This window comes from Tiliqua scincoides, chromosome 4, assembly GCF_035046505.1.
Source record: "Tiliqua scincoides isolate rTilSci1 chromosome 4, rTilSci1.hap2, whole genome shotgun sequence".
Classification (NCBI taxonomy): Eukaryota; Metazoa; Chordata; class Lepidosauria; order Squamata; family Scincidae; genus Tiliqua; species Tiliqua scincoides.
This window is the reverse complement of record NC_089824.1, coordinates 29,460,943-29,478,478: the sequence shown is the minus strand read 5'-3', so window position 1 is coordinate 29,478,478 and position 17,536 is coordinate 29,460,943. Positions and strand designations below refer to the sequence as shown.

Below are 17,536 nucleotides of genomic sequence, written 5' to 3'. Positions count from 1 at the left end.
AAAAAGGGGGAAGAAAGGGGGTGGCCCTCAGATCGATGTGATAATACCAGAATTAACTGAGGTGACATGATGACCTCACTGTAATTACTTCTGGCCAGGGGGCAGCATTTTTATGCACTGCCCTGGGGCGGCGGGGCAGGCAGGACCACCACTGGACTTCCTGATTCCCCTAGCTGCAAGTGGGCAGAAAGGGGTGTGGCTATGACAAGGACACAGGGCCCTTACATTAGGGTTAAGGAGCCCACGGTGTGACAAGGGAGTAGCGGCAGACAAAGGCAGATCTGCTCTCCATGATTCCTACCAATGAGCTCATCTCATTATTAAAGGAGCAAACAGGGTGAAGTATGTGCATTATCCTAGAGGCCTCTGATATGCTCTGTCACTTAGTGCTGAGAGTGTTCTTATGCCTGGAGAGAAGTAAGGAAGATTAGACCCTCCTCAGGCAAGATGTATGGGGAAAAATGGAGTAAGTGGGTGTCATGAGCACGTCATGGCTATGACATTCCCAGATGGTAGTCTACATGGTCGCTGTAATATCTATCAGCCTCCTTCCAGGCATGTTGGTCAGATTACATAGAGGGTCTCCATGCTGCACCTGCCTGACAGCCACTAGTGCTGCTGATGTGGAAAGTCTCCACAGATTAGTGCACATGGTAAGGGACTTACTTATATTATTGCCCTTGTATGATGCAGCACCAGGCAAAAGTGTTTTTTTGGCATCCTCCATGAAAGCGTTGTAATGTGCTGCAATTGATAAACAAGGAGTTTGTTAATGTCACTTCATTTTTCTTTGGAACTGTAGTGGGTCTAAACTGCAGAGATGAAGGGAGGAGAAAAGTTGGCAATTTCATGTCTTTAATGAAGACCACCAAAATAACTTCAAGGTTGAGCAGGGTTTGGAGCCTAGATCTCACCAGTCTCAGTCCAACCATCTACACATTTAATCACAGTGGTTATGTCCTTTACAGGAGTGTGGAGAACCAGCATAGTGGTATCTGCACTAAGGCGGAGGTCCAAAGCTTGGCCTTGTGCTAGCAGCTAGATCTCATATTGATCCCTTAAGCCCAACTTTAAATACTTCAGAGTTGGAAAACCAAACCATGGGATTGGGCAGTTGTCTCACTGTGCACAGTCCCAAGGAGACACCTCCACATGCTAAATTTTTTCTGAACTGAGCCTAGTGATTTGACTAGAACTGTAGTAGCTTAAATCCAAATTCAAATCCAAGTTTGTAAACCAGGCTTCCCAAGTGTGAAAACATGACAATGCAAGATAACAGCTTTCTTTGCAGATATTGTTTTCCAAATTAAGAATTTTATTTTTCTTCATAGTAGTAAATAGTGAGAAAAAAAATCTATCTACATAACTTCATAGGTATACAGTTTTAAACTGCTTATATTTAAGCAGGTGATATAAACATGTCAGAACGGCAATATCTCTTCTAGAATGCAATATCTCATCTATTGCTCGGGTGCTTGTTTTTGTTCTTTAAAGAAAACCATATTAACATTCCTCTATCTACCAAGGTAGGCAATGCTACAACTAAAACAATTTTGCATTCTGATCAATTTGTAGCTTAAATTTATTAATTGAAAATTTGGACTGTTGCTAGCATGCCTTCCTCCTCATTCTCATATCTGCGCATTAAGAAATGCACACAGCTGCCAAACTGCTACGCTCATGTTTTTAAACAACTCTTACCAGCTTTCTTCCAGATCTCCTCTGGCACATACCCAGAAGCAGGCCTGTGAAGGAATTCCCGATGTGAGTCTATAAAAAGGAAGGGGGTGGGAGAAATAAAGGGAAAAGAGAGAGTATCATAAGTAATGTTTAATCACAAAAAAAGTATTCTCTGTCTTTAGTGCTACCATCAAGATTAGAAATATAACTGTTGTCGGGTGCAGTCCTAACCCACTTTCCAACACCAACATACAGGCAATGCAGCTCCGAGATAAGGGAACAAATATTCCCTTACTTTGAGGAGGCCTCTGTGAGTGCCACCCAACTGCAGGATGCAGCACATGTCCCATTGGCACAGCTATGCCAGTGCTGGAAAGTTGGTTAGGATTTGGGCCATAGAGAATGAATAGACCAATGCAGCCATTACCCCCAAATCCCTAAACTATAACTCAACTGGCTTATCTAAATTGAGTTGGCTTATTTCTGATCCTTCACTTTAACCAATTTCTGCCCAGCACACAGGTGTAAACATTTGATCACTGTTGTGTATATACAACATTGGACAGAAATAGCTTAAACCAAAATGGATTATACAGATTTCCTTTGGGGCAGCCAAATGAGAAATTATTCATGCTTCTCCCTTTTGTTTCAAACACTGTCTGGCTTTGCAAAAGTATCACACCAACAATGTACCTCCTTAGGACATGTGTGTGTGTGTGTGTGTGTGTGGGAGGGGGAGCATATTGACCACTGCTAGAAAGATCAGCTGCAGTATTAGAAAAAAAGTAACTTTTTATCTCCATTTCTCTATAAGAGTCAGTGAATCCAATCTATCAAAATGAACACATTACTTAATTGCTATGTAAAGCATGGTAGACAAGGCTCTGTAAACACAACAAATAGATTGTGAGAGTCAGACATTTTTTGGTTTGGTTATAGTGGGAAAGCCACAACAGAACCTCTGCTCTTGAGATGCTGAATCATGGTAAAGAAACTTCAAATCTACTGTTGAAACTAAGGTGTGGCTTTCAGATGCAGAAACTGTTGGGGATCTGCATTTTCTGAAGCATGACCAGGATTACGGCTGGTGATGCTGCAATTCTGTTAAGCCCCTGAATGTTGTGAGCCTTGTTTCATGTTACTGGAAATAAGACAGGACATTCACCAAATTCCTAGTTGAGACAAAAAGCTTTTTAGAGGGTAGATGAGCTTCAGGACTGTACCACTTTAGAGTGGAAATGAAGAATCCTGTAATCCAGGGGTGGCCAACCTGCAACACACTACATGCCATTTTTAATATACAGGATCTTTGAATGTGCCACTCTGTCTGCCCCTGGTGGTGTCCCTGATGGCTGTGATCCCCACGCTGTCAAGAGGGGGAAAGGCCCATTGCCACTTGCCTCTGGTGGTGGTTGGACCCATTGTGCTTTGTGAAGCACCACTGGATCAAATGCCCTGTCAGCGACATGGGTGAAGCCTCTGTGCCCAACTGCGTGGACCAGCTCAGCACAAACGCCTCCACCAATCGGGCTATCACAGGCTGGTCAGTTGCTGGTCAACTGTGCTAAATGTAAGGCTGAGGAGGTAGTGCACCACCTTGCCTTGCAGATGGGTGACGGTGGTCGACTGGCCTGTGCTACTCCTGGCTCAGTGGTGGTATTTGCACCAAGCCAATCCATGCGGTATGGCATGGAGGCTTCACCCAGGTTGCCAACAAGGGCTTTGACTCTGCTGTGTGTTCCACTTAGAAAGTGTCCATGTGCCACTAGTGGCATGCATGTTGCAGGTTGGCCACCCTTGCAGCATACATTATTACACAATAAAATCGTTAACATTTGTATAGTGTTTTCCGAACATGCAAAGGGCTTCAAGTGTAAAATCTTGAGCTAAAACTAAAGCGTGCAAAGGATGTGAATATTATTATTCCCATTTTGCAACTGAGGAACTGAAACAATACTTAAGGCCACCTAGTGAGAATTCATGGTAGAGACAAAATTCAAACCAGAAAGTCCAGCACACTTTCTTCGGCAATATGCTATGCCAGGTCTACATACCTCTCTCTCAAAATGCTGTATCAGTGTTATATACACTATAACACTATAACCAGGGCAAGCGGTTATAGCCTAACCATCTCACTGACATGCTAGTTTGCTATTTGCCAGATTTTTCTTCTGCAGTGAAATGTTTGAACATGCAATTGTAAAGCCTGCAATCCAAAGTGATTCAGTCCATGCAAACAGTTGTTTGGCTGGAATGTGCTAAGATTCTCCTTTTCTAGTCGAAAAGATTCCACCTCCAAATAGAGGAAAATCCCAGTGCCCAAAAGTCTTCTCTTTAATTTGCATTTGTGTTCAAAAGGAAAAAAAGAAATGGCATTTGTTTAGTAAGCATATAATGAATGCATGCATTTGAGAATGAATGAATAAAGATATTTGGAATGAGGAAATTAGGCTGCTAGCCCCTCCAATCCTGAACACTTGCATTAATGAATATTAATATCATGCCAAGGCATTCTTGTGAAAAATGGTACACCAAATGAATAAATAAAACCATGTCACATTTGTGATAGGTCAGTGCATCAGTTATTATTGCCTCCCACTGCTAATCTTAGGAGCAGGCCATTAGCCAATCAAAATAAAATGGAGGCTTGTGCAATACTGTTTACAGAATTGCCTACTATAGGGGTCTCTCTCTCCCTCCCTCTCTCTCAAATAGTGTGTTAAAAACCAAATGAAGTTTAATAAGCATTCTTTATTTTGGAATGGACCTAGCAATGAGGTGGTAACATCCAGCAGCTAAAAAACAAATAGGTTATTTGGATCTGAAGCCGAGCCGAGTTATTCCATCTGCTCTGAGCGTGGGAGGATGGAGGTCAGAATGCGATACCAGATCAGAAAGAAACATCTGAATGTTGTGGTTCTTGAAAGATAGAACCTTCTTTCAATTGTAAAAATCCCTACAGGGATTTAAATAGCCTGCCTATGTAAACCGCCTTGAATAAAGTCTGAGGAGAAATCTGAGGACCAAGAAAGGAGGTATACAAATATCTGTACTATTATTATTATTATTATTATCATCATCATCATTATCTTTCTTAAGTATTCAAGAGAAGATGATTCATAGCTGACTGCATATCACAGATGATGTAGAGCAGTGAGATAAATCACATCTGTTGAGTCTGGCAGGTGGAACAATACAGTCCACAGCAAGCTTCACGTGTCATAGTCATGGAAGAGACCTCCTTAGAATTCCATTAACCACTGAGGGTGATGCTTTACTCCACTGAAGTCAACGGCAAACCTGCCACTGACTTCAGTAGGGTCTGGGCTGCACTGTAAAGGAAGAAACATGAAGGAAATGCCCCAATTGGTGCTCAGTGGAAATATTTTGTGCATTGCAAGATAAATCTTTGCCATAGTTCAAGACAGAATACTTCCATTTTTATCTTAAAAAAAACTGTTTTTAGATAAAAATGTACAAAATGCCTACACTGTTATAGTTAAGATCTATAACAAGGTCAGTTTTTCTCAAGTAGTGGTATCAGTACCATCAGTAGTACTTGAGGTGGTGTCTGGTGGTACTCACAGGACCCCTGGACACCCACCAGTAAGATCAGGAATGCAATACAATGAACAGTGGTAGGTGGTTCAGCTCAGTGGGCAGAGCTCCAAAGAATGCTTTTCCATGGTTGAAAAAGCCTTCCAGTCCATCCTGAGCCTCTTACTGGTGTTTGTCACACTGCATCTGGCCTCCCAACCCAGAAGTAATAGGCAATGATGTTATCATCAGTCACTTCCAGTGGTACTTCAAGTACCGTGTAAAGTGGTACGGCAGGGGGCAAAAGTTGGGAAACACTGAACTAGATCTCAAAATTGCTAAGGCAGTGATGACCAATATTCAGGTTTAGACTGTGGATGCCACAATTTAGGACAGTATTAGGGGTTGTAAGATTCTACAACCATACATTTGTTTCCTTCTCAGCTATTCAGTACAGTCCTGTGCTACATATGTCTTTTATTCAATTCCACTGGTCAGAAGCTATGCAAAAAAATTGTGATTTTTTTTTTTCTAGTAAAGCCTTTGGACATGTTGGCAATATTAATAACAAAAAAAAATGAAATGAGAAATGCTGTGCTGGCTTGTTTGGGTATACAAAAGTCAAAAGCAAATGGAATTCAATGACATCATCGACCAGATTGCCAGCTAATTGGTGCAATTTCGAAGCACAAAGATCAATCAAGCTCATATTCCAACCACAATTCCTATAGATAATGAAGCCAAGACTCTCAAATAAGGATTAAATCAAGATCTTATGAAAGACTTCCATAGTTTTATTTTTTTTTAAACTGGGAAGTACATTATAAAGAACGATTAAAATAATAGGAAACATATTCTGAAGTTTTAAAAAATTCTGAAAGTGAATATGATGAAGCTAGTCTCTGTGGCTTTGTGAACAATGTCTCCATATTTTCTAGAACAGGAAGAGAGCAAAACTTTCTCAAAAGACTATGCATCTTTTCAATCAGTCTTCTGAACCAAAGGGTTATGGGATTTGAAAATATGGGGAAGAAAATCATTTCAGCTATGCTTCCCCTGAGGATGTGGACAGCTTGGGTTATGAAGACCAGCACGTGTTGTACACATTAACAGATTGAGGCCAGTCAAGTGAATCCTAGAGGCCTGTTGGCTGAAACTGTAAATACCTGAGAAGAGGATTGCTCTTTTATTAAAGGAGGTGGTAGTCCACCAGTGCGGCAGAAACTGTCTTTAGGCAGATTATTTATCTAGCTTTTGATCAATCTTCCAATCAGAGGGAAGCAACCTCAGGCACATATGGATGACACAGCCTTCTCCATCTTATTTCAATCAGATTTCTGGCCTAGTTATGGGAATGAGCTGGCCATTTTCTTGATGGATGATCTATGTCAGGAATGTGACAGGGATTGTTTCCTGTTTATACTTCCCTAACTTTCTTTTTCTTAAACTGAGTCAAAAAATCTATCATGGATAAGTCTATGGTCCTTGAGCCAGTTACAATCAGTTACAATCACATCCCATCCAAAGTAATGGAATCCAGATGAGTCTTGACTGACTTGTTCCATTCATTTCAGTGGGACTCAGTTGTGACTTATGTTGCTAAATCAGTGGTCCCAACTTCCCGTCCCTTTAAGACAGGGTTGCGAACCTTTGGACGACCCATAGGTGACAGCATCTGTAACTTCCAGATTCTCTCCACCACCATCACCACTGACAGGGAAGTAAGAAGCTCTATTAAAATTCCTTTCTTATCTTCCTGTTGACAGTGGAATTAGGGAGTGACAGGCACCATCACCTACGGATCTCTGCCAGTCACCATCCTCTTAAAGGGGGAAGATTTCAAAAATGTGAAACCTGGAGAATCGTGACCCCCCAGGTTCAGAACTGCTGTGCTAAATCAAGGCATGAAGAGCAAAAAAAAGAAGAAGAAAAAAGCATGTTTTGGATACAAACACAGAAGTTTTCAGACAAAGTCAAATCTAGAACAACAAGCCAGGCCCTAAAGCAATGGTTCCCAAAGTCCTCCTTAGGAGGATGGAAACATATAAGTGTTTGCTGGGGCAGGGGGATTGCAGCAATGCAATCCCCAGGTTCAGGTTGCTGCTGGGTATGGGAGGAGAATATTTTACTTACTTCCAGTCAGTGCTGGAGTCCTGGGGGGCCTGGGGGGTCTGGGGAACCCTCTGCAGAGCTCCCCAAGCCTCTGTAATTGTGAAAAAGGGCACTTCTGGTTTAAGCCATAAAACTGAAAGTGCCTGTTTCTTTTTTTATTCACAATTACAGGCTTGGGAAGCCCTGCAGATGACTCTCCAGATCCCCCCCCCCAACCTCCCAGGACTGCAGTGCTAGCTGAAGGTAAATTAAAACAAAAAAACAAAAAAAACCCTCCCGTCCCTGGCAGCAGTGCAATCCTGGGGATCACGTTGCCATCTTTCCCCCCTCCCCGCCCTTTAAATGGACAGGGATAAGTGCTTCCCTGGCTAGTGGGTCACGATCCACCAGTTTGGGAACCACTGCCCCAGAGAAATGAGTAGCAGAATTTTTAAATTTCTGCAACACCATACTTGGTATAGATCAACAACATTATCATAAGCTTTGAAGAACACTAGGGATTTTGGGAGTTATTTCAAGCTGGATTGCTAAAAGAAATTATTTGCAGATATCCTTTCAGAACCAGAGAAGAAAATACAGAGAATGAAAACACACAATGCAAAGAACTGTAGTGGAGTTTAGTAACTCCTGCTGTAAATGAGTCAGTTCACAGTATCATAACAAGTGGTGATGACAGTGATAAAAAAAAAGCAAGTGTCTATTAAACTGAGTGAAAGACGGGGCAGTTCTCACCGTATTGCACTGAGAAAATCTGCTTATAGAAGAAGGAAAATATTCAGCTCCCCAAATATTTGGCCTATTGTCAAAGTGATGTAAAGTTTTTGATGTATACACTGCAGGAGATTAATCAACCCTGAGATCAGGAACAGTTCATAAATCAGAGAGAACCTGTCAACCTGGCTGTGAAGTTCAGCAAGTACAGGAAGCACTCTGGAATTCTGCAAGGCATCAGGGAATTTGACACAACAGAAATAAACAGTGTTGCAAGCACTAAAAGAGAAAAGGTATTTCTGGCAGCTGAAACAACATACAGAGAATATGGAATAGGAGGGACTATAACGCCTGTCCAATCATTACACTTGCACCATCTCTTTGGGCTTCATAGCAGCTCTCAGAAGCAACACAATGACGAGGGAACTAACCTTTGCCCATCCTTGCATAATACTAGCAACCCATAACTGACAAATGATTAACTTGGGCACTGGCTGGGGGGGGGGGAGTCGGGAGGCTTGGAAGAATTAAGGGAGCATATTTCCCCATGTGAAAGGCCAATCCTGCAAAGGGCTGTTGAGACAGTGGCTCTCTCCAAGGTGTCCAGAAGATCTTTTCTCATTCCTTCAAACTAATCTGAACCCAATACTGTCTGCTTAGATCCTTTTAACACAGTGGCATTCAAAGTCATAACTGCTGTGTGCTCGGAATGAGGTCCCTGTCTGGACCGCATCTGAGAGTTCCACCCAGGCACTGCGCAAAGTCCATCTCATCCCAGGAAGGCCAAGTGACAGGATGTCTGAGCAGATGCGGCTGCCCAGAGTGTCTCTGTCCCCTGATGAAGGGAGACTTTGTGAGGTGCCTGAGCGGAACCCAAAAGGTCCACTCACTGGGTGGATGAATCTGCCCAAACACTGGATCTGACACATGGGCTGTGGTTTGATGTTTTGGATACAAACATTGAAGTTTTCAGACAAAGTCAAATCTAGAACAACTAGCCAGGCCCTAAAGCAGTGGTTCCCCTTAGGAGGGTGGAAACATAAGTGTTTGCTGGGACAGGGGGATTGCAGCAATGCAATCTCCAGGTTCAGGTTGCTGCTGGGTATGGGAGGAGAATTTTGGATACAAACTTTTTGGAATCAAAAAGTGCTCTATGTGGACGAAAAGAGACTATTTTCCTTATACAAACAAACTTGCACCAGAATCTTGTGCAAGAAAAATCAGACTGCATCCATTCCACAAACAGAAAACTGTTTCAACCAGTGCAAAGACTTGTGCATCTGTGCATACAACTGTGTAAGCATTTTTTGCCCTTCTATGGTCCTCTGGATTGCAGCCATTATAATAAACCTGAAAACATGCAGATTACAGTATTTATACTGAAACTGTTCTACAGCCTGGGCACCAATATAAATCATAAAGGGGGGAAAAGACACAAAGAGATAACAGATGGTCTTCCCCTCCTCCACCCAAAGATACTGTAGATGACAAGCTGGTAATTTTTACAGAGTGGATTAGCTCATTAAAAATGACAAAGGGGAATCTGTGACATTTGCAATACACACAGCAAAGAAGCAATATTTATACATTGTGATGGCCTTAATTAAAATTTTGGAGTAATTTTTTCACCATGACCATGATCCAGCAGTTCCCTTCTGGGCTGCAGAAGCAGCTTTTGCAACAGTGTGCCTGCTATCCTTAGGCCCACTCAGAAACAGTTGGCCTCCCTCCTCCTGAACCGTTGGCATTGCTCCTCTTTTGTTAAACTGTTTTGTTTTGTTAAAGGACAAGTATATTTATTGTTTGTCATTTGTGGAAAATGACATGAACTGGCACCCACTCTCTTAAGGTGACTGTGCCTTTTATCTAATGTTGAGATTTAAACAGAAACCTCAGATTAATGGCATATGCTTGGTAGATACTTTAATATTCTGCAAGTTGACAGAGATGCATTTTAATGGGACCAGAATGGTATCGATGGTACTTATATTTTGGCTGCCAGTTCACACATTCCCAAACAGTGTTATTTTTCTCTTCCTTACACTAATGTACTAGGGTTAACAGATGGAGTCCATTCATTTGGCAGTTTCCAAAATGCCTAATTCAGGTGAGTGCATAGAGTGTCCAATCCTAAGAGCTCTAGCATCAGTGGTATGCTTGTACTGCCAGTGCTGGGTGTCGCAAACGTACCGTAAAGCATCTGGAAGGTAGGGAGTACCAGCACTGGGTCAATACCAAAGGAGGAGGAGGATGAGCCACCAGTGGTAAATTGCACTGATGGGTGGCAGGGCAGTTTTTTGGGCAGGGAAGGCGTTCCAGGGGAGGGGGAAGGCGGGGGGACAGACCAGCCCAGGAGGGCAGCTGGACTGGCAGAGGCCTCCTCTGCCAGACCCTAGCCCAATGTTGGGCTGGAAAATAGCTGGTGCAGACTTGAGTCGTCCCATTGTGGGGCCAAGGGCTTTCCTCAGGGAAAGGGGACAAAGAAGACCTCTGGTGGCCTCCCTGACCCCACTAGATGCCACTGCACCTGGTGGTACCAGGGAGCTTAGGACTGGGCTGCCCATATGGCTCAGTTCAATTTTTTTTCCTTTAGTAGTGATCCTGAATAAAGAGAAACATCCATGTGATAGTTTAATAAACTGTAAGAGAGAAAAAAAGGAAGAAGCCAGAAAAAAAAGAGTAGAGAGAAGCAAAATCTAAGGAACACAGTATCATAGGAAAGATCACCAGATGCTCTTGGATGTCTTCAACGTTAAAGTAGACACGGTACCTAAAGGGACTGGATCTGGATTCACTGGACTCTGCTGCCTGGAATGATTGCTACCACTGCCTTTTTTTAAATCTTCCGCATCGCTGTACCGCCGTATCCAGTAATTTAATTCCTCCCGGTCAGCTTCCTGACATCGCCGTAGCACAGTGAGAGATCGCCTTGTTTTTTCCACCATGTCCATGATGCAGTTTAAGAGCTAGATGTCAGAGTGAGAAAGTCAATAAAGATCTCAGGATAACATAATCATTGCTCATGTTTTAAACAAATCTCTCTCTTTCTTTCAAGTAATGATCAATTTTAAAGTACCAGTCAGCTTTTATTTTTTTTAACCAAATGGAGTTCACCTAATATATCACTAGTTGAAAGCTTACACATGTTGCAGTCTTCTATTACAGTGGTGGCATGGGGGTTTCAGCAGCATGACTCTTTCCCATGCAATCAGGAAAACATGAAATGTTCTGAACACATAGGGAATGTGCCTCTTCCCCATAGTAATATTGCCACAGTTTACAGGGGGTCATGCATGCATGCAAAACAGCTGCAGCATGTGTTCTTCTCACATGACCTGGGGTTACTCTTCCCACATGGCCTGGGGTTCCCAGTTACTCCAGCAGCATGGAAGGAATTGTGAGGTGTGCCTTAGCAAATATCTTCTATGAATAGTATTCCTAGTTGTATGGAATTAATTGTATGCCCCGGTATCCGCAGGAGTTCTGTTCTAGAACCCCCCTCCCACCGTGGTTAAGTGAAAATGCAGATACAAGGGAATGCTCCCACAACTCTCCAGAGGGTCTCCTGAGCCCAGCAGAGGCTGTGCGCTTCTACCCTCTGCCAGGCTCAAACTCTAAGAGGTAAAAAAAAAAGTGACTTCCGGTTTTTTTAAAAAACCGGAAGTCACTTTTTTTAGCTTTTAGAGTCAGTCTGAGCCTGGCAGAGGTAGCAGGTGGACGTGTACAGCCTCTGCTGGGCTCAGAAGACCCTCCAGAGGTGAGGGGAGCAGAGTAGAGCTCCCTTCACCACCGGAGGGGGCATGTGCAGAGGACACGTGTGGGGTGTCCTGCAGAAAACTGAATCCCCAGATACAAGGGCACTCCTGTACATCTCAATTGCCATGTAATGTCGGCCAGTTTTCTTATGTCTGAATTACAGGTGGAGAGGCTGAGAGACAGCAACTTGACTCAGTCAACCCAGTAAATTCACTGCTGACAATAGACCTGAAGTGGTACTTCTCACTTTACAATTTAGCTCCTCCATATGGTGAACCCAACTTTTTAATCTGTCCTTTTGATTGCTTGTATCATTATTTATTCAAAATATTTCTTACCTGGTCTTTGGAATTTAGAAACCGTAACAATAAAATCAATAAACATTTAAAATACAGCAAAGAGCAAATGAACTAAAAGCACAATTAAAAATCTGAGATCTAAAGGGACTCTAATAATAATGTTTCACAGTAAGGAGAGATTAACAGTGCAATCCTATAAATGTCTGCTTGGGAGTAAACCTCATTTTTCTCAATGGAACTTACTCCCATGTTTTTAGGATTGCCGCCTAAAAAAAGGTTTCACTGGGCATTGAAAAGATAGGTAAACTCAGTACCAGGCAAACATCCCTGGGGAGAGAATTCCAAAGTTATCATGCGATTACAGAGAAGGTTCTATTCTTGGTTACTACCCATTTCACCTTCAACAGTGAGGCCACACAGAAAGACCTCCAAAGCAGATAATTTTTCTTATGTTGTGTGGGGAAAGATCTATTTAAATTATAACCATCCAATAATGCTTATTACTTTAAATGGTGGGATATATTTATATGGGTATATTTAGACATAAAACATGCATATGAAGTTTAGGTTCCTTACATGGTCAAGGTGTTTCCATTCTTCTGCCCATTCTCTGTCTGTTAGCCTATGATCAATCATTTCTTCTTGACGCGTGCCATGCAACCCTGACACAAGAAATAAAACCACATATTACTACCATATATGAGTAGCACAAATTTTACTTTCTGTACATATTTGTAAAATTGTAGGCATCTAGTCTGGTTTTGCAACATAGCCATTATTCAATATGATGACAAGATTCACCAGGGATCTAGCAAAGTAAAAGACAGGAAACAGCACCATCAGGCCTGAGACAAAGAGACCTTCCAAAGTCACAGTGATGATCCAGAAAAACAGGAAGGTCATGATAAAATACAATATTCCCTTAACCAGCCCTCAGCACTGTCAGATCAAGAAGCATAGAGTTGTTCACAGAACATGTCACTTCCTGGAACAAGCAATGGACAAACAGAATCAGCTAGCATCAAGGAAAATTTACTTGATGCAGTTTAAGGTCACTTTTTGTTAACTGCTCAACACAGCTCATACTATAAGATACATTCCACAAAGACAAATCACCAAAGAATGCAAAACTATGTAAATGTATAAACTCAGTCAGCCACAGAACTGACCAAAAGCAAAGCTGCCATTACAAAGAAGAATTAAAAAAGTCTTACACTTCTAGGTGAAAATGGTGTTATTTTGCCTTAATCAGAAGTAAGCCCATTGTGCTAAGTAAGATTTGGGCTGTAATTGTATTTGACTCACCAGAAACAAACACCTCTAAGCATAGGTCTATTCTTGGCCACCACTGTTGTAATCTGATACAGCAAAAGTATGAGGAGCAGGACTTAATTTCCCAATTGCTATTTATTCATTGGTTGATAAAGGTTCCTTGGATATGAAGATCCCATTTTGCTCGATGCTTGCTATAAACCACACAACTGTGGCTTAGCACACTGCTCTTCCTAAAGTACACAGGTGGACCCTTTTCAGCCGCAGGTTCTGAAGTTGTGGATTTGACTCATTGTAAGTTCTGAATTATGGTGGAGGGACCCACCTGAACTCCCAGACACGACCAGAAGTGCCTTCCAGTCACATCCAGGAAGCTTTCTGAGTTCCCGGGAGGCCAAATGTGGCCTCTCTGGACCTCAGAACACATCCAGATGTTACCAGAGGTAAGGTGAAGACCCAGACCCATGGATTCGGTTATCTGTGGGTTTTTGCAGCATCTGCAGAGGTTCTGGGAACAGAACTCCCTTGGATGCCCAGGGTCGACTGTAATTTGCCCACATATCCTAGTAATGATGTAAGTCAAGGTGTCATGGAATAAAATGGGCCCCAGTTTGTAAATGATAACATCAATCTGCAATGGGAACTATCTAGCCTAAACTCCTCCCCTCTCAAACTGTAGGTTTCTACACTGGGGAAGACAACAGCAGCTGCTGTCCCCACACTGACTCAAAGCTATAGATCACCTATTGACTATCTAAACTTCTCAGCACCTACCCCCTGCAACAAGGAGGTGGGGGGTGGTCAAGGAAGTTCTGAATTGCATTGCAGTATCTTGGAATTGCCTCTAGAAATACCCTGCAACTAATTTAAAAGGAAATTGAAACGTTAGGCTTGTACCTAAGAAAACAGCATGTACTCTGCAGACGCGTGTGGCCTCTGGGAACCAAGTGCCTCTGGGAACTAAGTGCCGGGTAAGGCACAAGAGTTTAGCATCTGGGCGAGGAGAAGGCAAGGAGACCTCTGAGTTTTGGAGAAGGAGAGGAGGAGGAGCAGGAGGAGGAGGTAAGTGTACTCATTCTAACGCTTTGTCTTTCTAACTCCCTGTCTTCTAACCTTAACCTTACCTTTAAAGCAACCTTAAATCAAAATTGAAAGTTAGCACCTAAGGGAGGTACATAGGGCTACTCTGAGCAGGAGCAGAGTCCTACCCGTGAGTAAGAGCAGCGTCCTACTCGTGAGTAAGTGCCCAAGGGTCAGGCATTTAAATCAAAATTGAAAGTTAGCTGCACCTAAGGTAGCACTTAATCGAAGGAAGGGAGGAGGATAAAGTGAAAAGCAGGTTTTCTACTTGTTTAAATTAAACCTATACTTAACCCAGGTTAAACCTAATCTAAGTTGGAACATAACCTAAACAGGTCAGTAAATTGGGACACAGGATCTAGAGAGCAATAAATAATTAAACAAACCCAAATAAAAACTAGCTTGAGGTTACAAAAACAGTCCAGCCTAAGAGAACAGAACTAGGAGGGAAAGGACCTAGGAAGGGCCAATTCCCAACCCATTAAGAGCCCCATTAGGCTAATCCAAGCAGTCCATTCAGGAGCCTGCAGAGTAGGTCACGCCCATCAGCAGCCATTTGCCTTCCTGAGCTTTTGTAAACTCACCTGGGAAGGCCAGCCCCCTTTCAATCAGGAAGGAAGGAGGGGGAGGAGCCAGCCAGGAGTATAAAGCTAGGCAGGCCATCGCGTGAGGCTCTCTGCAGACGCGTGTGGCCTCTGGGAACCAAGTGCCTCTGGGAACTAAGTGCCGGGTAAGGCACAAGAGTTTAGCATCTGGGCGAGGAGAAGGCAAGGAGACCTCTGAGTTTTGGAGAAGGAGAGGAGGAGGAGCAGGAGGAGGAGGTAAGTGTACTCATTCTAACGCTTTGTCTTTCTAACTCCCTGTCTTCTAACCTTAACCTTACCTTTAAAGCAACCTTAAATCAAAATTGAAAGTTAGCACCTAAGGGAGGTACATAGGGCTACTCTGAGCAGGAGCAGAGTCCTACCCGTGAGTAAGAGCAGCGTCCTACTCGTGAGTAAGTGCCCAAGGGTCAGGCATTTAAATCAAAATTGAAAGTTAGCTGCACCTAAGGTAGCACTTAATCGAAGGAAGGGAGGAGGATAAAGTGAAAAGCAGGTTTTCTACTTGTTTAAATTAAACCTATACTTAACCCAGGTTAAACCTAATCTAAGTTGGAACATAACCTAGAGTTTAGCATCTGGGCGAGTTCAGCAGCAGGGCGAGGAGGCCAGGGCCCCATACACTGCCCTTCCTCTTACCTTGAGAAAAGGGCTGCTATCCAGTGTACGGTTTTTAAAAGGACCCCTAAATAAAACAACAACAACAACAAAAAAGCTATGCAGTCAGACAGCCAGCAGCAGGGTGGGGGCTATCCAGTGTTCTGCATCAAGTGCCACATGTATGATTATATGCCTCTGGGGCATAAGTCATGGGTGTGTCCTCGGTGCAAGGAGCTCCAGGCTCTCAGGGAACGCGTCCGCTCCCTTGAAGCCTTGGTGGCCGACCTGGAGAAGCGCAGGCAGCCAGAGGAGGACCGTGGGGAGACTTCTGGGGACGATCAGGCTTCGTCCCAACCTCAGGCGTGCAGCTCCTCGGCTGCCCGGGTGGGAAGTCTCGGGACTGGAGGACGTCATCCTGGAGAGGAGGGAAACAATCCCCTAGGGGGGATCCCTTCTCCAGGGGATGGGCCCGTATCCGAGCGCACTCGGGATACTCCTCAGCGGGAGGGGGGTCGGGGGCTTCTTGTAGTGGGGGATTCGATTATTAGAAACATAGAGAGGGGGGTTTGCGACGGATGTGAGGACCGCATGGTGACTTGCCTGCCTGGTGCGAAGGTTGCGGACATCACTTCTCGTCTAGACAGGCTAGTAGACAGTGCTGGGGGAGAGGTAGCGGCTGTGGTGCATGTCGGCACCAATGACGTGGGCAAGTGTAGCTGGGAGGTCCTGGAGGCCAAATTTAGGCTTTTAGGCAGGAAGCTGAAAGCCAGGACCTCAAAGGTAGCGTTCTCTGAAGTGCTACCTGTTCCACGCGCAGGGCCAGCTAGGCAGGCGGAGATCAGGGGTCTCAATGCGTGGATGAGACGGTGGTGTAGGGAGGAGGGGTTTAGATTCGTTAGGCACTGGGGAACGTTTTGGGACAAGCGGGGCCTGTACAAGAGGGACGGGCTCCATTTGAACCAGAATGGAACCAGACTGCTGGCGCATAACATTAAAAAGGTGGCAGAGCAGCTTTTAAACTGATCCCTGGGGGAAGGCCGACAGGAGCCGAGGGGCATCCGGTTCGGGACTCCTCATCCCTATGGGATGAGGATGGGGAGGTTAGAGAACAACAAGACAAAGGCAGGGTAGGAGAAGAAATTGGGAAAGGTAGGGAGATGGGATGTGATAGACAGTTTGGCACAATGAGAGGATGCGGGGACAAAGGAGCGAATAAGCAGCCCGTCCTGGGGCATTCCGTGTATAAATGCTTTTATGCGAATGCCCGAAGTCTACGAGCAAAGGTGGGAGAACTGGAATGTCTGGTGACAAGGGAAAATATTGACATAGTGGGCATAACGGAAACCTGGTGGAATGCGGAGAATCAGTGGGATACCGCAATCCCAGGCTATAAACTCTACAGGAGGGACAGGCAGGGGCGTGTTGGAGGTGGGGTGGCCCTTTATGTTAAGGAAGGGATAGAATCCAGCAAAGTAGAGATTGAAGGTGGGTCCGACTCCACCGTAGAATCTCTGTGGGTTAAATTACCAGGCTTGAGCAGCGATGTAATACTGGGGGCGTACTATCGTCCTCCAGACCAGAAATCTGATGGGGACCTTGAAATGAGGAAACAGATCAGGGAGGTGACAAGGAAGGACAGGGTTGTAATCATGGGGGACTTCAATTATCCTCATATTGACTGGGTCAATTTGTGTTCTGGTCACGATAAGGAAACCGGATTTCTTGACGTGCTAAATGACTGTGGCTTAGATCAGCTAGTCACGGAGCCCACCAGAGGACAGGTGACTCTGGATTTAATTTTGTGCGGTACGCAGGACCTGGTTAGAGATGTAAACGTTACTGAGCCATTGGGGAACAGTGATCATGCTGCGATCCGTTTTGACGTGC

General features: G+C 44.0%; 1 protein-coding gene across 3 annotated transcripts in view; it reads right to left on the bottom strand.

The window, feature by feature from the left end:
• RUNX1T1 (RUNX1 partner transcriptional co-repressor 1) overlaps positions 1-17,536 on the bottom strand; it is a 195,052-nt gene that overhangs the window by 31,591 nt on the left and 145,925 nt on the right. For all 3 annotated transcript variants that reach the window (XM_066623152.1, XM_066623153.1, XM_066623154.1), the window contains 3 exons: positions 12,672-12,757; positions 10,811-11,006; positions 1,702-1,770 (listed from right to left, as the gene is read on the bottom strand). In XM_066623152.1, coding sequence (XP_066479249.1) covers positions 1,702-1,770; positions 10,811-11,006; positions 12,672-12,757 — 351 coding nt within the window. The remainder of the gene's footprint in view (positions 1-1,701; positions 1,771-10,810; positions 11,007-12,671; positions 12,758-17,536) is intronic.